The sequence below is a fragment of the Liolophura sinensis genome, chromosome 7 (genome assembly GCF_032854445.1).
Source record: "Liolophura sinensis isolate JHLJ2023 chromosome 7, CUHK_Ljap_v2, whole genome shotgun sequence".
NCBI classification, from domain to species: Eukaryota; Metazoa; Mollusca; class Polyplacophora; order Chitonida; family Chitonidae; genus Liolophura; species Liolophura sinensis.
This window is the reverse complement of record NC_088301.1, coordinates 14241163-14264615: the sequence shown is the minus strand read 5'-3', so window position 1 is coordinate 14264615 and position 23453 is coordinate 14241163. Positions and strand designations below refer to the sequence as shown.

The 23453-nt window shown below is 38.2% G+C and overlaps 1 protein-coding gene across 1 annotated transcript; it reads right to left on the bottom strand.

Annotated features, from left to right (window-relative positions):
- Positions 1 to 275: 275 nt before the first annotated feature.
- On the bottom strand, positions 276 to 23364 carry LOC135470666 (afadin- and alpha-actinin-binding protein B-like). Its single transcript, XM_064749700.1, has 14 exons — positions 23302 to 23364; positions 21764 to 21971; positions 18737 to 18876; positions 17862 to 18030; positions 16274 to 16412; positions 14554 to 14623; positions 13083 to 13248; positions 10997 to 11090; positions 10479 to 10592; positions 9375 to 9532; positions 8114 to 8287; positions 7314 to 7419; positions 6003 to 6129; positions 276 to 4313 (listed from the first exon to the last, which is right to left on the bottom strand). The coding sequence occupies exons 2-14, from the start codon at positions 21968 to 21970 to the stop codon at positions 4076 to 4078; spliced, it is 1902 nt and encodes a 633-aa protein (XP_064605770.1). The 5' UTR covers position 21971; positions 23302 to 23364; the 3' UTR covers positions 276 to 4075.
- Between the last annotated feature and the right edge of the window lie 89 nt (positions 23365 to 23453).

Here is a 23453-nt window from a genome sequence, read left to right as displayed (position 1 = left end):
CCAGTCTGGCACTATACAATTACAGAACAAAGCACGTCGCATAAGTGAAAAATTCTTGAGTACAGCCTAAATCCCCAATCAGGTAAATAAATAAGAAAACAAAATACGAGGACAAATACGGCTAACAATAATTTTCATTTTTTTTTTGTTTCAAGATCACACGAACAGGTGTGACAAAAAATAATAATTCCCAAATTGTCCTGATTAAGGACATTAAGGATCATAGGACAAACCATATGTAGACAAACCTTGCCAATGCAGCAAAGTAAATAATGATATCAGTTGTTGCAATATAGATGAGCATTCTTTACAGTCTAATTTCTGCTTTATCCAGTAAGAATAATTGTCTGGTCCTACACGACGATGACAACTTCTGTTATGTTACTAAAGTAACAGCTTATAATGAGGCATATCATACAGCAGCAACTGAAACAGACCGGAATTTATGGACAGTGGCAAGGATAGCAACAGGACACCATGGAATAATCAAAGTAGTACAGGTATGGAATGAACACATATGGAGAGAGGCAATGATAGCAACAAGATACCATGGAACAGTCAAACTAAGACATGTACCACAGACATTTATGGACAGTGGCAACAATAGCAACACAATACCATGGCATAAACTAGTACACATAAATAGCTATGGACAGTGGCAACAATATAGCATGGCATTACCAAACCCCTGTCAAAATGGGAGAGCAAATCTACTTGAAACTAAGAAAAAAAAAAGAAATAAGAAAAAAAAAAAGAAAAGAAAACCGAAAGAAACAGTGAAAGACAAAGCACAACCGCAACTAAAATAGAATACAAGTACATTACAATGACAAAATGCCACAAGATAGAAAGATACAAACAATGTCCTTGATACAAAACATTGGCCACTCCAAACAGGGAATGTAAAACAAAATATTGGCATAATACAAAATTCGAGATGTTGCCTAACATTATCACAAAGATAAATATGTTCATATTATTATAATAATGACTGATAGCCCATGTGTTTTCTCAGAACACTGAAGACGTGTACAAAAAGTATGTACTCATACATGTAACCTGAGTCAGAGAATCTGTCTTGATAGAGAGACACACAAGCGATACATGACCACATGGGCACAAAATGAACAAATCCTTAGAGAATAAGTCATCTGTCCTATCAGATCACCTAGCACAATAACAAATCAAAACACGAAGTAACTACAACGTTATACCTGTACTTAAGCTCCTTGCGTATTTCTGTAACTGTCAAACCAGCTCTTGTGTAAGTGTGTGGCTCCCATAGGCAACAGTTAGGACACATTTTCAAAAAATGACATAAATCATTTTTGCAACATTCCTCAAACATCACGTCATGGCGATATAACCAAGGCATCATTTGTGAAAAAGAAGTTACGAGAAACACAACGTTTTGAAGATTTGTGGAAGTGGCTGAGGTCTCTTGGGGGCTTTTGAGAATTCCATAAGGCTGTTAAAGGTGATAACAACATAACAACTGTAACAGGGCCATGTTCCACTATAGCAATATAAGGCTAAGCTGATTATAGCCATTATAAGAACACAGGTTGAACACAGGTATGTTGCCATGGTAATTACATGTACCATAAACTTAATCTATGATAGTTCAGAGTTACAGGGCCCTTCATAATAAAATCTAATACGGAGATAAAAAAAACATCAAGCTGTACAGCATGCCCTATGCTATGTTAAAGTAATGTTTAAGCAGCACATAAAAAGTGTGGCACTTGCTTCATGTGCAAAACAGGCTCCTTTCATCAGCAGCTAAAATAAAAAAATACGGAGTCTGCAAATTATTAGCTTTTGATTTTTGGTGAATCTCCCATGGTTGACAATTTTGGAAAAAAGAAATGTGCCGATTGGTTTTTGTTTGACAAACAGGAAAAGTTCTTAACAAATATAATGAGTTCAATGTAAGAAAATGACAACTAAAAAGCTAAATGCATTTTTGTGACAACCCCTTCAAAAATAAGGAGTCAATAAAAAGCGAACTGTACATTTCAACCACAGCTGGAATGTACTTCACTAAAGAACATGTGTACATTTTATAGACCAAGCTTGCACACCTTTCACTGAACCTCAGAATCATAACAAAATATCCCGGACGTAACTTTGCAACAGAGTCCCTTTGTAATGCTTTTGATTTGATGATCTGACCTTTTCAATTAACCACTGACTGAGACCGCCTGGAAAATCTGCACAAATCAACTTACTGGAAATAGCATGGAAGTTAGATGGATTTTGCAACAGCCTATTACCTTGCCCTGCTGGCCAAAGGTTTGAGAGCTGCTTAAGAGGATGCAAAAGACAGATTAAGGCGCTCATCAGTCAGATTAAGGCAGGCTGTCTATCCCCCTCAGGAGAAAGTGGACAGAATCACTTAAAGAAAAATCAAAGCCACTATAAGGAATATTTGAAAAGATTATCCCCATGATCTTCATGGATAAAATTTTAACTTATATAATGGCCCATGTAAAGCTTTCCCATCTGATTATGGTTCTGTGACAAAGCTGTGCCACAAAGGGACGTTATTCTGTCGCCAAGTGGTTTCGTGCAGTGTCATGGGGCTTTGCAACAACATCACGTGGTAAGCTCCGAGGCCTTCAGCCAGCACACATAATTTAAACTAACAGTCAAACAAGTATACATAATATTTGTGAATGAGATCAAATATACAAACTAAAGTAAATAACTACAAACGTAATCACAACCCAATGCATAATAAAAAAAGTAGATTATCAGTGCCAAATAAGAAGAAAATGTCCTCGTAGTTCAATATAAACATGAGATATGAATTCATAATTGCAAATATTCAGGTATCAAACAATATAAACATCACTGTGCAAAGCAAATACAGCTCAAAATGGATATGTACCTGGAAGAAACCTATCACAAAATATATTCTGGGCATTACATAGTCACATTTGCATAAAGAAATTATAAACACCTTTTACCATCCGAATAAATACTTATCTTTTTTCGCCTTATGAATTAGAAATTTACTCAATATCGGCAAATCAGACGTCTGACGTTTAATCAGTTATAAAAGTGGATGAAAATCGGCAACTTGAAAGAGAGGTCAACCTCAGAGGCACCCTTTACAAGCTAACTCAGGCTATTATTCGACATGTACACACATGTGCTCTCCAGATGCTAATGAACAAAAATATAAATACTCCTTAATGATATGATGACTTTACAGCAGTTTATGGAAATGCATACTGCAATGATATAAGCATTATCAAATTCAAGTGTACCAGTTTGACCGTACTCAGTTTTTCTTTGTAGAAATACAAAATATTTTCACCATGGTGTATCAAAAATCTTCAATTTTAAGAGTCAATATTAATTCTGGCAATGTTTCATTTAATATCAGAGTTTTTCTTTTGGCAACTCAACAAAAATATATCTCAGTTGGTAACATAAGCCATCGTCCGACATTCATGGAATGTGACTGCCCAAATCATCGTAATATCTTTATCATTATCACAAATCTTTCAATTTCTTAACAGTAGCAAAATCAGACACTTAAGGCATTCAACCAGAACACAAACACCCAACAATTTTTCCTCAACTATCAACGATGAACATCGCAAACATTTATCATGTCAGTTCTCCATCATTATTCTCAACAGCTTTTGCATATACAGGAACTGTTTCAAACCTTTCATAATCTTCCTGCACTTTCAATCCAACAAGAATTAAAAGAGACTATACTGGAGATTTTTGGGGCAAAAACATTTATCTACAAAGATCTAATCCAATGTTTGCTATTATTTTAGAATAGCCCAAATACATAACTACCTTTCACAAAATATCTGTGCAAGTGATACAGTTGAAAATTGGTAATAAAGTTTGATAAATCTATCATGTGAGATTGCTTTATAACTTTTTCAAACTTTAGAATTTTACCACTGTAAATAGAACAGGTACAAGTTCTGATGTTTCCTGCAAGGCAATAACTTCAGCTATACTTGGCAAACAGAGAACATTTGATTAGCAAAAATGTATTATAAGCCAAAAATGTCTGGTATAGTCTCTTTTTGAAATAACCTACTCAATTCAAGCTTTGTCTACTACTGGACCTTTTGGGCTTTCCATTGAACAGGGTTTTCTTGAGACTGTCCAGGCTATGAGACATGTTCTCCACAGAGGGCATGGGGGAAAGTTTGATACTCCCCGAGCTGTTCCTCTTACACGGGCTGGCTCCCATGGGAGCCTCAGTTGTCGTCACGCTTCCAGAGGACGGAGCTTTGCTAATCTGGGGGCTCATCGGGGGTTTACTGTTCACGTTCCTGAAAATACAACCAACAACAATTGAAATATTATGGACATTTTTACAGGATATGTGTTCAACACTGTATTTAAGATGCTGACATTTATTTATTTCATGTGATTGGGGTTGAACACCATACTGCAGGATCTGTCACTGTGATGGCCGTGAGTTTCACTGAAGATACTAATACAGACAAGTATACAACATTTAAAACAGGATCTGGTCATTGTTTCAATATGTACAGATGGTGCTTTGAGCATATAGTACTTTACTCAACAGTATCATTAAAACATATGAAGTATTTGTAAACAATTCTAACATTTAATACCACTCAATTATATTTGATTGGTGTTTTATGTCGTAGTCAAGAATATTTCACTTATGCGACGCTGCCTCTCAATTATAGTTGGGAAGGACGGTGTAATAAGTTGTAAGACCATTATACCTTACCAGAAAATATTCCATAAGCTAAAATTCTCAATTGGCCATGACCTTATAATGTCAAAAGAACCCAAGTAAATAACCATAATGATAAACAAGAGTTCGAGAGAACAGAGCATATGCCCCAACAAATGCATTTGTTTGAAATGTACAATTGAATACCAGCAGCATTGTGGTGAGTACAACCCCTGAGGGTTGGACCTATAGCCCTGGCATGAAATCATATCTATCTATATAATACATATATGGAAATTGGTCATCTGGTAAAAATGACAACCACAGAAATGGACAAATGTGAGTCGCAACACGTCGTCATCGGTGTATGTATGTATATGTCTACCAAAACTTAAAACTGTACATAAAAACAATTAGAGTTATGGCCTGCACATGAAATCTTATCTACTTATATTGCATAAATAGGGAAAATGGCAGTCTGGTAACCACGACAACCATGCAGATGGACAAATGCGAGTCACTACACATCATTATTTTATGTATCTATCCACCAAAAATGAAAACTGTACACGGAAAACAGTTGGAGTTATAGCCCGGACACAAATTCAAGTCTATCTATATAGTATATATACAGAAACTGGTGATCTGGTAACCATGACAACCATGGAAATGAACCAATGTGAGACACATCGTCATCTGTGTATATATGTATCCACCAAAAAATTAAACTTTATGCAGAAAACAGTTGAAGTTATATAGCCCAGACATGAAATCATATCTATCTATATAGTACATATAAGGAAAATGGCAATCTGGTTACCATGACAACCGCAAAAACTGGACAGATGTGATTCGTGACACATCATCATCATCATCCACCAAAAATGAAAACTGTACCCGAAAAACAGCTGGAGTTATAGCCCAGACACGAAATCATATTTATCTATATAATATATATAATGAAACTGGCAACTGGCAAAATGAACAAATGTTAGTCGCAGCACAACGTCATCTGTGTATGTATCCATCAAAAAATTAAAACTCTACGCAGAAAACAGTTGGAGTTATAGCCCGGACACAAAACCATATCTTTTTATATAGTATATATAAGGAAAATGGCTATCTGGTTACCGCAAAAACTGGACAGATGTGATTTGCGAGACATCCTCAACTGTGTATCTATGTATTCACCAAAAATTAAAACTGTTTATACAGGGGTTTTTTCTACATACGGCCCTGGCAGGATTATTAGATCCAGGTATGGGAAGTACATGAATAAGCTCCATGTGTAGATGTCATACATGTGCCTTACCCAATTTTCTGTGAGACATGGTGATTCAGGCCCATGGCTCTGTACAGGTCAGTAGGGGAGGGGCCTGTGACCACCATGGAGGGAGAGGTGGTGTAGGTTGGTGTGGACGGAAGCAGGCGGCTACCCTCTGTAAGGACAACAAACAGCAAACTATTACATACAGACAACCACCTAAACTTTTGCCTTTTCTGAGGCAACTAAATTTCATGAAATATAAAGATGGCATTTCAACTTATATTTTTTTCCCCAGTAGGATATTATTGTACCTTCCAAAAAACCTCAAAACATTTCTTCAAGATAAATTCTCAATCGAGCAGAATGAAGATGAATTTTTATTCATTTTTTTATTTCATTGCTGTTTTATGACGTACTCAACAACATTTCACTTATACGCCGGCAGCCAGCATTGTGGTGGGAGGAAATCCATGACCATCCACAGGTTCTTGACAGACCTTCCCCTGTACGGCTGCAGAGGAAGCCAACCTGAGCTTGACTTGAACTCACAGCGACTGTATTGGTGCAGGCTCCTGGGTCATTGTGCAGGCGTGCTAACCCCCTCGCCCCCACATGAAATTTTATCTCATTTAACGTACATATACATGTATAGAATTGCATGCATTAAAGGGTAGACCAAAGTTCTGACTTTTTCCAAAACAAGAATTTTGTTGATACATGACAAGATCCCGTGTTTTTATCACCCAGTAACCAAAGATAACCAAAGATTCATTTTTCAGTTACAGGAGAAAACTAGTGAACATTTCTCTGGATCTGAGACAAACATGGTTGCCTGAAACCTTTGTACACACAATCCCTCTCAACATTACCCATTATACTGATTGACAGACTGATGTTTAGTGCTGCACTCAACAAGTTCCCACTTACAAGATGACAGTTAGGTTTATTGACAGTAATGGCAGAGGCAGTTTTCAAAATAAAGTAATGAGCCAAATAATCACAGGGGCCTGTGTGGTGCGGCCGAGAGGGTTAGCAAGCCAGCACGGCGCAATAACCTAGGAGCCTCCCACCAAGGCAGTCGCTGTGAGTTCAAGTCCAGCTTATGCTGGCTTCCTCTATGTGGGATGGTCTGTCGCAACCTGCAGATGGTTGTGGGTTTCCGCAGCCGGTTACCTCTCACCATAATGCAGGCGGCGGTCGTATGAGTGAAATATTCTTGAGTACGGAGAAATACACCCATCAAATAAATAAATAAATAATAATAAGCAACTAAAGATTAAACATCTGTTCCGAACATCCTGGTTTTGCTCAATAATCAATTTAATGAAATTCAAAGAATACAAGAGGTTACAGCACCTTTTGATTTGAGCACGGTGGATCGATCGCTGTCAGAAACAAAGGGAGAAAACTGGAGAAACTGCTGCTGTAATACACGAGCCTTCTCATCTTCTAAATCTTTTCTCTAAAATAAAACAGAATAGCAGAGGGGCAATCCATTGTGCTTCTTCAACACTATTTTCAATAAATTCATATATCTTGAAATCAACTACAGTGAAAATGTTTCGAAAAATCTTTGCTAAATTACTTTACCATCACATTATCACCCAAAAATACAATTATCTCTAAAGGTACTGCACCTTTTCTCCTCACATGAAAGTACATGCAGGGATACCGCTATTAATAGACTGTTTCCAACAGGACAAGGTGTAAATTACAATGTCCACTGCAAGGTGCATGAATGAAGTTTCAATACCATGAGTAATCGTGTCCAACCTGAACAATTAACCCACTCCATGCTTTCTCTATTTACTTTTCATGCCCCAATATTTACATTATAAAGATTTTAATCTGTCACTGGAACCCTTCCATTAGTTAGAAATATTTCACTGGCATTTTCCCACTCTGCAGTCACTGTGCTGCAATTCTATAACCTTTTTACATGTTTACACAACGTCTGTTCAAGCATACACTGTGAGCATTATTCTGAGCAGACCGACAAAATTACACTTCTGCAAAGCCATTAAACTGACTAAGCCAGCCAATGGAGTTTTGTCTCCAAAATCAAATCTTATGGTTGCATAAATCGCTCTTTCACATATAAAACGTTAGAGAACTAACGTATCTATGGAACAGAGAACAGGGTAAAGCGACTGTACCTGTCTGCTGAGCCGTATGGCAGCTTCAGTCAGCTGTTTGCGCTCATCCTCAAACCTGGCCTTAGCCTGATACAAGCGTCGTCGTTCCTCAGCCAGACTCTCCTTGTCATGTAACAGCTGGGAGTCATGCAGAAACGAGTTCTCCACAGACTGAGACTGACTGTGTAATGATTGCTGAAAACAACAGAGGATTCCTGAAGGTTTGCCATATTTCTACGGCAGTACTTCTACACTGTTCTTACAAGGTTATAAGGGGCCTCCGTGGTTAGCTTAGTTGGTTAGTGCGCTAGCGCAGTTAAATGACCCAGAAGTCTCTCACCAATGCGGTCGCTGTGAGTTCGAGTCCAGCTCATGCTGGCTCCCTCTCCGGCCGTAAGTGGGAAGGTCTGTCAGCAAGCTGCAGATGGTTGTGAGTTTCCCGCGGGTTCTGCCCAGTTACAACCCACCATAATGCTGACTGCCATCGTAAAAGTGAAATATTCTTGAGTACGGTGTAAAACACCAATCAAATAAATAAATGTCCTTATCTTTCACCTTCTAACCTGTGTTTCATATGTGTGATGTAACTCACCTGATCAAACTTATCTCGATCTTTCACCTTCTCAACTGTGTGATGATCGCGTATACAAACTTATCCTTTCACCTCCTCACCTGTATGATGACTCACCTATACAAACTTATAAAGATCTTTCACCTCCACACCTATACAAACTTATCCTGATCCTTCACTTCCTCACCTGTGTGAAGTGACTCATTTGTAATAACCTCCTGATCTTTCACTCTCTCGTCCATGTGATGCAACAAACTTATTCTGATCTTTCACCTCCTCCCCTGGGTGATGACTTACTTGTACAAACTTATAATGATCTTTCACCTTATAGAAACTTCTCACTTATCAGACTCTCAACTGTGTGAAAGAATGAATGAATGAATGCTTGGGGTTTGACGTCATTAGGTGTGTGCAGATATACTGTGTCGCCTTGTGGCAGGGGTGTCTTGAGTCCATGCTGCCAAAGTGCTGCCACTACTGAAATACGACATGACACCCCCACCAGTCACATGATACTGACACAAGGCAAACCAATCCTGATTCCTTACTCAACATTCTCACTACTGAGAGCCAAATGAGGCAGCAACAAGTACCATTTCAAGTCTTTAGTATGACGTGACCGGCAACTGATCCCAGGTCTCCTGACTTCAATGAAGGTGTTCTAACAATTAAGCCAACGGAGTGGTCTTTCAGCTGTGTGATGTAACTCACTTGTATAAATTCCTCTTGTTCCTTCACCAGCCACTTGTATTTTGTCAATTTATCCACTAACTCCTCCACATTCTCTCTAGAGGTTATCCCATTGGACACAGGCGTTGACGACATTTTTATTTCTCCATTAGATGTGTTCTTGCTCTTTTTCACAGGCACTACAATAACAGATCAAGAATAGGTATTTGTAGATATTTACTAAAAATAATCTCATAAAAAATAGGCAATTCACTAGAAAATCAATGACAATAAGACTTCATTGAAATTGTCAATTATTTGAAATCAATTTTCAAAAATCAAAATGAAAGCAGAAGACAGGTTACACTTCACTAAGCTTCTGGTGTAAAAATTGCAACCAAAGATAGAGACGGACAGACATCATAAGAAATAGAAAGCTTTACAGTATGTATTAAAAAATAACCAAACTACAATATTTCTTCAAATTTTTGGGACACCCTGGTGTGCTCTTTTTAGCCAGTATACATGGACATGTAATTGTAGCAGGAGCACTTAGTTTCTTTTTTCTCACATGGCTAGACCATCTAATGAACAACATATTCGTGTCTTCACTTTTCCCAAAAGCTGGAAAAGAAATGTGATATTCTGCTTTCAACACTACTAATACACGTCTAAAAAATTAGAAGAATTAGGGTATTAACATTCACTGTTGCCACCTGCAGATAACATAAATGACTATCATCCTGACCTGGTCATGAATGCCCTGCAGAAAGCAAAAGCTCAGAAATTGGGATGAGTAATTTCCAGATCTTGAGAAATACCACGGGGCTCGTTCAAGACACTTTCTAATTTCAAAAAAGTCCCACATGGAGCGTTTCTCAGAAATCATGAAGTCAAACATTACCTCATATTGTAATATGGCTTCAGCAAAACAAGTTTCGTGAAACCACGTTCACTCTCCATGAGAAAGAGAGCAATGACTTCCATACACTGAGATTGTCATGTTTCCAGTGTGTAGTCTCATGAAGACAGCCTCATAAACCTTATAAAGACTCGTATCTCTAATTTGCATATTCATACATGTATGCAAAACATAGCTGCATAAACCATCATGCAATTGTAACTTAACTGTTTAATGAAAATTACCTGATAGTTTTTTTTTCTTGGAATGTTTGACAACTTCTTTCAACATACGGCAAGTATCATGGAAATTTTTCTCTATATCTTTTTGGACCATGTCGTAAGGCATTTGATACAAGCCTAAAAATACAACAGAACAACAAGAGTTTCATAAGCAAGACCTTACACACAATATCTCCGAGAAGAAAAATACAATTATTACACTTCTAGTCATTATCAGTCCATTTGTTCACTGGAGACACAACTTAAAAGGAGAGGCCGTACGTGGGAAGGTCTCACCGCAACTTGTGGATGGTCATGGGTTTCCCCCGGGCTCTTCCCAGTTTCCTTCCACCATAATGTTGGCCACCCTCGTATAAGTGAAATATTCTGGAATATGGCGTAAAACACCAATCATATAAATAAATAAAATAAAAGGAGAGGAATATTTTGTGAATGCAACAGATTTGAGACATGAACTTGACGAGGCATTTAATTAAAATCATGTTAATCAAATCACATGTGGAATAGTTGTCCAGTTATACCTTCAGATAGCTTATCAGTAGACAGCACAGAGCACTCTGAGGCCCCAACACTGACATCATCATCACTGCAGGAGAGTGAAACTTCAGGGGACTCCTACAAGGGAGATAACTCTGACTTACTATACTTAAAGGACACATGAAAAGGGATTCTACAACATTTTAAGGATTATGGTTTTAACAGAAATGAAAACGGGAGCAGTTTGTCAAACTGTATGATGTTTAAGTCATGTGATACATTCAAATATTAACCTCTAAATCAAAAAGAAAAAATAATAATAATAATTGACACTGTCATACACAGATTATATAGATCTTCTAATTATATAAATTAATTATAAGATCTTGCCACTGAATCAACAAGAAATACCAAAATTATTATACAGTTGTAAGGATTGCAGAGCAGTGACTTCATGGAGTTATGGAGTTGTAAATCACTGTGCTGGTACAAGATACTGTGGGGAGTTTGTGCACAACTTTACCACAGAGGTCTTTCATATACAAATCACAAACTGCATTTGGCAATCCATGTACCGTGTGAGGCAACTGCAACCTTGTGAATAGCTGAACAAAATGTTGAGCTATGAGGTAAAGATTTCCTTGGTCTTTGATATGCAAATCACTACCAGTGATTGGCTATCTGTGTACTATGGGTGGCGATGGCAACCCTATGATTGGCCAAAACTCCAACTAAACTGGACACCGACACCAACAGTATCTGTCTGATCCCCCCTCACACAATATCTCCCCTTACTTCATAAGACGAGAAAAAATTCTTTAATAACCTCTCTATTTCATGCAATTTTTGCTGTCAATAGCTGGAAATTCTCACAAATGATACTATCAATAAATTGTCTAGGAACAGGAACACTCTTGCGACCTCCATTCACAGCTCTTCACCTCACAGCGGTTTTGACAGTTTGATGGTGTGGCCACTGCAGGCTAAATAATGTTTCATTGCTCAGGCCTTAGGAAAACTGTGCTTTACACACATTTTTACACCCCAAGAAGAAACCTAAGAAGCCGTTTTGTACTTTTAAATGTTAAGACACATAATTAAGTGTCGGTGAAAAAAAAAAATCAATAACTAAACGTTCCATGTATCTATTATAAACGAAGTGAATCTTAAATAAACTTATTGGACTAATCCTTTATGCTTTACAGTACTTGTATGTATAAAATTTACCTCATGACGGTGAACAACAAAGGAAAAATTGGTAGGAATGTGTGAGGAAACAATCTAAATAGCCAAGTGATGTTAAAATTCAGCTATGGCCACAGATCATCAGAAGAGGTACAAACTTATAGGCACACGTAGTGTTGTATATATGTAGCAACTATTGTTATATAGGAAACAGAACAGTTCATTAGTAATATGACAAATTAATCTATTTCACCAGCTTTTTCACCTCAAACAAACACAATTCTGAAGAGTATTGAAGAACAATTACATTACTATCTGTTCATTAAGTTCATTACCGAATCTCCCCATGGCAGACAAATATCTGCCCGCGCTTCATGCCATACTCAAGAGTTTTCCCCTTACACCACATCAGTTAGGTCTACTGGTGGAGTAAACCAGAGTGTCTAAAGTGAACGACCAACCAATGCCAGACCCCTGCCAAACCTCCTGACTTACAGCTGCAGCCAAACACACGTAACTGGATTGAAACAGTCAACATCACTGGTCACAAGCCTGACAGTAACAGTGCTTTAACCAGCACAGCCAGCAAGGAGCCTGTCTTATGTAGATGTTAATAGTGGTGGTGATGATACTGTACATAATAACATAGTGGTGATGATACTGTACATAATAACACAGTGGTCATGATACTGTACATAATAACACAGTGGTCATGATACTGTACATAATAACATAGTGGTCATGATACTGTACATAATAACACAGTGGTCATGATACTGTACATAATAACACAGTGGTCATGATACTGTACATAATAACACAGTGGTCATGATACTGTACATAATAACATAGTGGTAATTATACTGTACATAATAACACAGTGGTCATGATACTGTACATAATAACATAGTGGTGATGATACTGTACATAATAACGTATCCTCACCGACTGTACAGAGGCCTTGAGAGGAGAGTCCTGCTGATTCAACAGTGACACAATCTCGGTTTGCATGCTCTGTAAAGTGTCTCGGAGTTTGGCGTTCTCTAGCATCAGTATCTGTTGCCTGTCTTCATAGTTTGATATCACAGAGCGGTACATCTCTTCTTCCTGTCTGCAAATGCCAAAATTCATCCTATTATTTAGCATATACACATTAAAAGAAAACACTTGGCTAAATATATCAATGAAGTATCCCACACAAAGATTAAAAAGCTTACAAGATATATTACACTTCAAGATAAGCTAAAATGCGTACACTGAGAAAATCAAAAGCGCCATCATGTCAATTTTAACCAATCAGACACAAGTTATTTCTAGAGCCCGAAAACGCAACTCTCTCTGCAGACATCACATGAACTGATGTAAGAGTGATTCGATGAAAAGTTGATTTATAAAGTTAACATGCATATCAGACAAAAAAACTGCTTCAGCCCTCTTCTGAAATAACTATGGCATAACATTTGCTCTTTCAGGAGTATGAAGAGATCTGTATTTCTGTTTTATCAGAGCCTTTCTTTCAGGTACACACGACTAGACGAGAGGCAAACACATTAATGCTAAACAACCTCTAATACAGGATAATACATTATCACTCACACATTAACCAAAGTATGTCTGTCATAAGGTAAGGTATCATGGAATTGGTCATTAGCATGCAAGTGCGGTGCAAAGACACAGGAGCCTCTCACCAATGCGGTCATGTGAATGAAAGTTGAGCTCATGCTGGCTTCTTCTCCAACCATATGTGGTAAGGTTTGCCACAAACCTGAGGATTGTCGTGGGTTATACGATGGCAGCCAGCCATCGTATAAGTGAAATATCCTTGAGTACAGCATAAAACATCAACCAAACAAACAAATACATAAATATTATAGAACACATCCGTATTAGTCCTCCCAGGATGGGTTCATTTATTTATTTGATTGTTGTTTATAAACGCCATACTCAAGAATTTTTCACTTGATTACACGACGGTCAGTTTTATGGGTGGAGTGTCCAGGTAAACCACTGACCTTGGGCAAGTGACTGACAAATTTCCCACATGTGGCATACATGTACAGACATCCACATCAAACTGGTGAGAAACAAGAGGTCTTCAGCAAATTTTCAACGGTGCAAATGGCGACATAAGCATCAAATGAGTGCTTGAAGTCACCAATGTTCCAGGAACAGATAAAGCTGGGGAATCCACAAACTCCTTGTGAAAGCCGAAATGTACAGGCTAATAATGATTTATTTATTTATTTGACTGGTGTATTATGCCGTATTCAAGAATATTTCACTTATACGATGGCGGCCAGCATTATGGTGGGAGGAAACCGAGTGAAACCCACAACCTTCTGCAGGTTCCTGGTAGTCCTTAGCATGTGGGGCCGGAGAGGAAGGCTAATAATGACAGGGGTCAGGTATGGCTTACTTGTTAGTGCCAGTTCTCCAGGTACTCCGTCTACCGTCTGTCCTCTGTACAGCATTAGCGATACTCATCCCTGAAACAAAAAACACAATCTTACACTGCGCCATTGCTGCTATCTTCATTCCCTTATTTATTTAACTGTTGTTTAACGCCACTCTCAAGACTTCTGATATGCTCAGTTTCTACAGGTGGAGGAAACCCGAGTGCTTGAGGTCATACTGACGTATTTATTTATTTGACAGCCATTTAACACCATAATCAAGATTTTTTAAGCTTTCAGTGATAGAGAGCATTATGGGTGGGGGAAAAAACACGTGACATACATATATGCACACCATATCTTCATGATTAGCATCCAGCGAAACCCTTACCTACATGTATATAGTGTTGAATTTTCTTCTTCAATAGCCCCTTGTGTAGCCTTTACCTATCGGACGTTCGTGCTTCTTGTCCATTAGCACCTGGTGTAGCACCTTACCTATCTAACATCCATGATTCTTCTTCATCAGCACCTCATGTAGCCTGTGCCTCTCTAATGCTCATGCGTCTTGTCAATCACCACCTGGTGTAGCCTTACCTCTCTAATGCTCATGATTCTTGTCCATTAGAACCTGGTGTAGCCCTTAACTCTAATGCTCATGATTCTAGTCCATTAGCACCTGGTGTAGTCCTTACCTCTCCAATGCTCATGATTCTTGTCCATTAGCACCTGGTGTAGTCCTTACCTCTCTAATGCTCATTATTCTTGTCCATAAGCACCTGGTGTAGCCCTTAACTCTAATGCTCATGATTCTAGTCCATTAGCACCTGGTGTAGTCCTTACCTCTCTAATGCTCATTATTCTTGTCCATAAGCACCTGGTGTAGTCCTTACCTCTCTAATGCTCATGATTCTTGTCCATTAGCACCTCGTGTAGTCCTTACCTCTCCAGTGCTCATGATTCTTGTCCATTAGCACCTGGTGTAGTCCTTACCTCTCTAATGCTCATGATTCTTGTCCATTAGCACCTGGTGTAGCTCTTACCTCTCTAATGCTCATGATTCTTGTCCATTAGCACCTGCTGTAGCCCTTACCTCTCTAATGCTCATGATTCTTGTCCATTAGCACCTGGTGTAGTCCTTACCTCTCTAATGCTCATGATTCTTGTCCATTAGCACCTGGTGTAGTCCTTACCTCTCTAATGCTCATGATTCTTGTCCATTAGCACCTGGTGTAGTCCTTACCTCTCTAATGCTCATTATTCTTGTCCATAAGCACCTGGTGTAGCCCTTACCTCTCCAATGCTCATGATTCTTGTCCATTAGCACCTCGTGTAGTCCTTACCTCTCTAATGCTCATGATTCTTGTCCATTAGCACCTGGTGTAGTCCTTACCTCTCCAGTGCTCATGATTCTTGTCCATTAGCACCTGCTGTAGCCTTCAACTCTCTGATGCTCATGATTCTTGTCCATTAGCACCTGGTGTAGTCCTTACCTCTCTAATGCTCATGATTCTTGTCCATAAGCACCTGGTGTAGCCCTTACCTCTCCAATGCTCATGATTCTTGTCCATTAGCACCTGGTGTAGCCCTTACCTCTCTAATGCTCATGATTCTTGTCCATTAGCACCTGGTGTAGTCCTTACCTTTCTAATGCTCATGATTCTTGTCCATAAGCACCTGGTGTAGCCCTTACCTCTCCAATGCTCATGATTCTTGTCCATTAGCACCTGGTGTAGTGCTTACCTATCTGACGTTCATGCTTCTTGTCCATTAGCACTTGATGTAGCCTTTCTTTCAATTTGTTTGCCTCTCTTTCTTTCTTCTTCAAATCATGTTTGTATTGTAAATCTCGACTTGTCATCACAGACTTTAACCTTTTCACCTAGTGAAACGACAAATGTTCAAGCCCCAACTCATTTACCAAATCATCACTAAACAACAGGAAATCAAATAATTGATTAATTGATGATCGGATAAATCATATAATGGATATAAACATTTGAAAACAAAGAGAAGCACACTTCATGACTACTGGAGGTGGGGAGGCGCAATCTGAAACTTCCAATTAAAAAAAAAAAGATATGCCCGAGTAAAAAATAAAATTAATCTTGATTTATGAAGTCTTAAGAAAGGCTGGTTGAGATTTGCTGGCAGGAATGAACATGTGGCATTGTTCATTAAAGTGAACATAAAGTCAGCCACTTAAGCTGAATTAATTAATGAAGTAGTATTGCAGAAATGTTCCAAAAATATTTTAAAAAGTCTACAGCACTTCTCAACAACATAAAAATAGCAAACAATCATCAGTATCTAGCCAGTCATTTGGTGACACCATTTTGACATGTTACAGCCATGTAGAGTGATGTCACAAAACCTAGGAGCTTTCACATACCATCGATATTAAACAATGTGACAATGAGACAATACAAACAAAAACATCTGATACACAACCAAAGAGTATCAGCTCTGTTCAAGGAGCCAATGTTTTTAGTTTGGGGCTTGGGCAGGGCAATGTTTGTGGACACAAGCATCATGTTTTAGCGGTCCTGCTTGTCCTTGTCCTTGTCCTGTACTGGTGTAAGCACTTGGCCTCGCTGGTTGTACAGACCCCAGGGAATTTACCGAACATAGCAGGACCTTCTGATTTATAATGACCCCTCCATTCATATTTTGAGAAGATATTTTTGTCGTAAAGCTGACTTTGCTAAGGAAAAATAATGTCAATACTTTTCTTCAAGCAATGACTATCCCGAGGGGGTTTTATTGGCAGCTGACCCCGACAAGTTACTGTAGTCTCCTGCCCAACATGTACACACTGTGACATGAAGCCATTCTGAGTTCCCTGCTCATATATGTGTGGTTCAAAATGCATCAGATTAACAATTAAACTAACAGCAAAATCCAATTTATTGCATCACTACCTGTCTATCCACTATAAGAAACCACACAGACATTCGATAGCTAATAAGTTCTTTGACGTGACAGCCAATTATCACCTGACGGTTTCAGCGCTAGTGATTGGCCACATTCTTAAGGGCTTCTACAACATGGCGACTGAGAGTAAATTGTCTGTCAGTGCCATATCCCCACTGACGAACTTCATCTTCTTGGCTTTCAAACCTTTATAGAATTTTTTACAAACTCTTCTGTGATAACTGTGTCCTACATCATTTTTTCTCTGTATGTATAGTGGCAGGCTTTATGTTCACTTTAAACTCTTTTAATCAAACTGTTTCCAAAATCACAACACAATGAGTTTCTAAACTTTCTAGGGAGACAAGTTACACAGCTAACTCTGCAGTGAGTGACTGACGTGACAAAATAATCCTACCTCCTCCTTTTCGGACTTGAGTTTGGCTGTTAGTGTTCTGTTTTTAGCACTCTGTTGTCGTTCCTTCTCCTGACACTGCGCACACTGCCGCTGACTCTGGTCTAAATCTGCCTTTAGGCGTGCCTGCAGGGTCTGTGATTGGTCCAAATCTGACAGCAAACGGTGGTACCTGGTTAACAACAAGAACAATAACATCACAGCATCTTCTTCAAAATACAAAGAATTCTGTACAACAGAAATTTGTGGTAGCTGAGACAAACTAAAACAGAACCAATCTAAACACATATGTAAGAGTAAATACTGAAAAGGAGATTTTCTTCTTGCCTGTAACAAATCAGTCCAAGCTATGAAATCTATTCTTCTTTCCTTTATTACGTCACTTTCATTGGCATATGTGTGCTCATAAAACACCTTAGCACACAAAAAAGTGAAACGTCACAGAAGGAAACAATTTGTTCAACTGTTACTCATTAGCCTCTGCTGGTCATACAATACAACATACTCATGGATTAATTGATGTTCAAAGTCGTGGTCAAGGATTAATGACTTTTATGACTTTTAAATAAATAAGGGAATGAAGATAGCAGCAATGGCGCAGTGTAAGATTGTGGTTTTTGTTTCAGGGATGAGTATCGCTAATGCTGTACAGAGGACAGACGGTAGACGGGGTACCTAGAGAACTGGCACGATCAAGCTTGCATGTAGAAGAAACTGGAGCCCGTGGAGTAAACCACTAATCTTTGCTAGATACCTCACACACCTCTTGACACACCTCTCAGCCAAAACAGTAATAGCCGGATTCAAACATGCAGCCTCTCTGGCCTCTTAGTTGCAGCATTTAAACCATTTGAATCAGCCCTATAGTTACAGCCCACCTGTTCTCCAGCTCCTCTTTCTCATGCATAGCTTTGTGATGTTGTGTAATGAGATCATGACAACAGTTGATCAGACAGCACAGATCCACAGCATCAGACTCCGCACCATAGACAGACTGTAAGCCCAGCATCATCAGCTCCTGTAATAACAAGAGGACGGAACACAATCAAATGACCATAAATAGCCTTTTTTTGTATGGAACAGTGGGTATGGAGAACATCGAATCTTTTTGCAGGCCTGATAATGAAGTTTTTGTTTCTTTTCGGCGAATACATGTAGTGGAGCATAGTGATCCAGGAAACCACAGGAAATCTTTATTTAGTTTATGGTAAATGCTAACACGTGACAGAACAAAGTAGTTTTCAGTCTTCTTATTGAGATTTAAAGTCAGTCAGAAAGTCAAATGAGAAAGTTAAATGAGATAGACCAATGATGTAGGCTAAAAACAGGCACTAAAGGGAAGCCTTAATATCACTGTTAAATGAGATAGACCAATGATGTAGGCTAAAAACAGGCACTAAAGGGGAGCCTTAATATCACTGTTAAATGAGATAGACCAATGATGTAGGCTAAAAACAGGCACTAAAGGGAAGCCTTAATATCACTGTTAAATGAGATAGACCAATGATGTAGGCTAAAACCAGGCACTAAAGGGAAGCCTTAATATCACTGTTATTCTCCAGTCACATTTCATAAATCCTTCACAGCATGTAAGTTACAGTAATAACATACAGAATGATACTTTATGAAATGAACACCATATAAAAACTCAAACCTATTAAGACAGGGTAACTATTATATATTTAAAAACACAAATTCCTCAACCTCTGACAGAGCAACTTTAAGTGCAATTTATGCACATTTCTTATTTGGTTTTGGGGACAAAACTATGTACATTGGTAGGATAGGCAAATATCAGGGCTTCACAAAAACTATAATTTCATCAGTCTCCACAGAATAATGCCTTCAGAATATGCTTGAATAAACACCTTGCAAACACACATGTACGAAAACGTTGAACAATTACAGTATATGTACAAAACCTGGTTTTAAAACTATGTGCACCACTAAACAATATTACATGTCAATCTTCTACCTTTTCAACCTCTATAGCACATATTTTCAGTGGAATTTATGCATGCAATAATTGTGAAAACAATGGAAAGAAAATTTATTTGTGTGACTACAGATGCAACCTTCATGAAGCTGAGCAAATTAGTTCTCTACAACCAATAGTTATCACAGAATGTTTCAAAATGTTGGTTGCAGAGGCAGGTGAAAAGTTTAAAGAATTTGGTTACCTTCGTGTACAGTACATGCCACTGTTCAATAAAAATACCTTACCTATCACCTACTACAGGTACCTGCACTTCTGCAACCCTGACAATACTACCTACTACTGCATCTATGACTAAGGCACCTGTTTCACCTGTGCTAGATCAGCTATAATTAGACTCTAACGGTGACGCAACATCTTATGTACAACAGGTCTGAACATGACTCACATCAAGCAGGACAGTAAACAATCTCCACTCTACCTTTAGTCAGATTAACACCTGTCAGCTGATATAAACATCAATTATACCTGACTTAGGTATATCATGCCCAAATGAATCGAAGTTTGAATGATAGGATTTCATATGAACTGCCATGCACACAGTACACAAAATATGATGTAATAAAAAAGACAATTACAATATCATAGCAAAGTAAAAGATGGCAGCAAAAATATCACACATACAAAACAGTTAATGGCTCAATGTTCTTGTCATCACATAGACGCTCATGTGACATCAAAAAATTTATTCATGCATTCCTTACATTTCACCTTTTGTTTCCTAGGAGATGGCTGAAATTGCGTTGAACAGATAGCCAACTCAATTCACTTAGCAACCGGCAATTGCCGAGGGGAATGCTTAATTATGATAGCTTAGCCACAAGGGATAAAAAGTGCTGAGTATGTCATTCCTGGGAGAACATAAACTCTTGTGTGTTGTTGAATAAAATTTGACTTACAGTACTGTAATTCTTCAACCTTTCTGCAGGTTTACCAGGTGTTTATTCAGATACATTCTGAAGGCACTATTCTGTACAGACTGATAAAATAACAGTTTTTGTGAAACCACGAAATTTTCCAATCCAACCAATGTAGTTTTGTCTCCAAAATCACATTAAAATTGTGCTGACTGAAAGCTCTTTTATATGTGAAAAGGTCAAGGAATTAGAGTAATTCAAGTATAAAAGGTGGTTTTAGGCATCTAAATTTATCAATATTTAGGCCCAAATGCCTACTGGCACTTCCACAGCATGGGCAGGGTTTGCCAGTGATAGTTTAAAAACAGAGTAATGCTCAGTAGAGAGATAAGCCGAGACAAGAAAAGACGTAATTTGGAGCGAGTTAGAATTTTGAGACGCAACGGTAAAGAAAAAGACTGTTGATGGATGAGAGATGGATTGCATTGAATGTAATATTAAATGAAACCAACCCACAATGGCGACCGTTCTGAAGCGATTAGCGCCATCTGATGTCAGGGAGAGGGGCCTAGTCAGCATGACCTTTATGACAGATAGGTTTCATTTTAAGGTGGGGGAATGATATTCGAGACCAGCAGGCTGCCGAAATTGCAGTGCGTATATTTGTGGAAAAGTAAATAAAAGGAGTCACAACTGTACCGCATTGAGTTCAAAATAATATCAGAGTATGGATGCCATAATGCAGGCCTACTTTCAACTGTACTCAGCTGTGTTTATATTTATCTTAAATATTATTGCCGAGGCAAATTTACTTTTGCCGCAGAATTATTGCTTTGCCTCAGCACTTTTTTTTTGGGACAGAAGTACACTTGTGAATTGAGAGGGCTGAATAGGTTGGAAGCTATTATCATTCATTCTTTCTACTGCTTTCATTCTTCCTAATGTATGACTATACAGAACTGGCCGCAGTTTGCCAAAGTGATTTAACATTTTTATCTCTAGATGATTTTATCTTAAATTTGTACTTACATATTTCAAATTCTACCACTCACTTGATTAAGTATAGAGGCACATTGGTCAATATTGTCTTTGTCACAGAAGCTCATTTTACTCTCCAGTTTGGATGGAGATGGGGTAAAGCTGCCATTCACACATAGGTTGTTGTAGAGGGAGGGGCTAAGTTGGGAACAGTTACTGTACAGGGAGAGCAGCTCATTCCCCGCAGGGCTGGAGTTTTTCCAAGCTCCCCAGTCAGCCATTCTGAAATCAAAGCAAACAAATATTCTTACAATTTTGATTATAAGATGCAAGCTTTGGTTTATGTGTATGACTAGTACAAACAGATCGTTAAAATAACCTCCTACCTTGTCCATAGGTCCATCTTTAGGGGCAACAAAATGGCTTTATATTTATATGTACACTTCAGTAACAATATTTAACTGAACTGACTAGTTTCTGAACTTGCCTTTTGAAAATAATGTTTTAAAGCTGAATTCAAATCCCCAAAAATCCAAACACATATCTGGTGCAGTTGAGGATTGTTTGAATTTTACCCTAACCTGGATGATATAAAAAAAAACACACGACAGAATCCCCTACAAGCACAAAGCAAGTTTCACATTTGCTAGCATTCTAGCAAAAAATTACCGCCATGATTTTTTATTCGCAGATATCAATAAACCAATCCAGTTTGTCACAAAATAATCAATCCATTCAATCCGAAGACAATTTGTTTGTGGGAAACTCCAACATCACACTAAAAGTGCAGCTTAATTAATAATTCAGGGAGTTAAATGATCTCACACCTAATTTAACTATGGACCGAATGAATGTCAGAACTACATGAATAAAATATGAAGGCAGTATATTCAATGTTGTAGAATTACTTACTTAACTAGATCTCTGACTTTAAACTTACATGTACCTTAATTCAGCCAGCTAAATGATCCCCTCCTTAGTTAACATTCTGACATTTACCTTGTTGGTCAACGGAATGAATATATAAAACATGGAGGAACTACATTTAACATTGTGCCTAATTAAGATGTGCCTAATAACATCTGCAAATATACATTTACCTCCACTTTAATTTGGTTAACCCCAACTGCAGGTCTGCCTGCATCCAAGCCAAATACATTTATGACTAGAAACCCTAATCATAAAACCTGGAATTACTGTACCCATGAATAAAACAAGATTAGTGTCACACAAACCCCAAGCATTCACTGGGTGTCCTAGATTGTACAAATCAAAAGGAGTCACAATAAATGCTATCACTGTCAGTATCAAAACAAACTGTGTAACAATTACTGGGTTAAATGTGATAAAAAAAAATCACGAACAATGTAATAATACCGGTATTGAACTAGTTTTGGGCAGTATGGGTCAAAATATTCGTAACTTCTGAAATCTGAGAAAACCAAGGAAAGAAGTGATTGACTGATCCAACAAAAGACGTTCTTAGCTTTCATTATTTTTTTTCTAGCTTGCGAAATTAACAGTTTGACGCAGTGGTAATGCAATATTATTTTTTTTCTGACTATTTTACAACACCCTGTAACTAAATTTCCGCAGATCACAAAATTCTTACATGAAATCGTGCTACCACCTCGCACACCTGCGAAGATGGAACACCTAAGTTGCATTTGGCTTGTCAAACCCACAGAGTTACTGTTCCTGGGTTAAATGCCACAGTTTCGGATAAATTACAATTCCATTAGATGTGCACAAAATACGTTATGG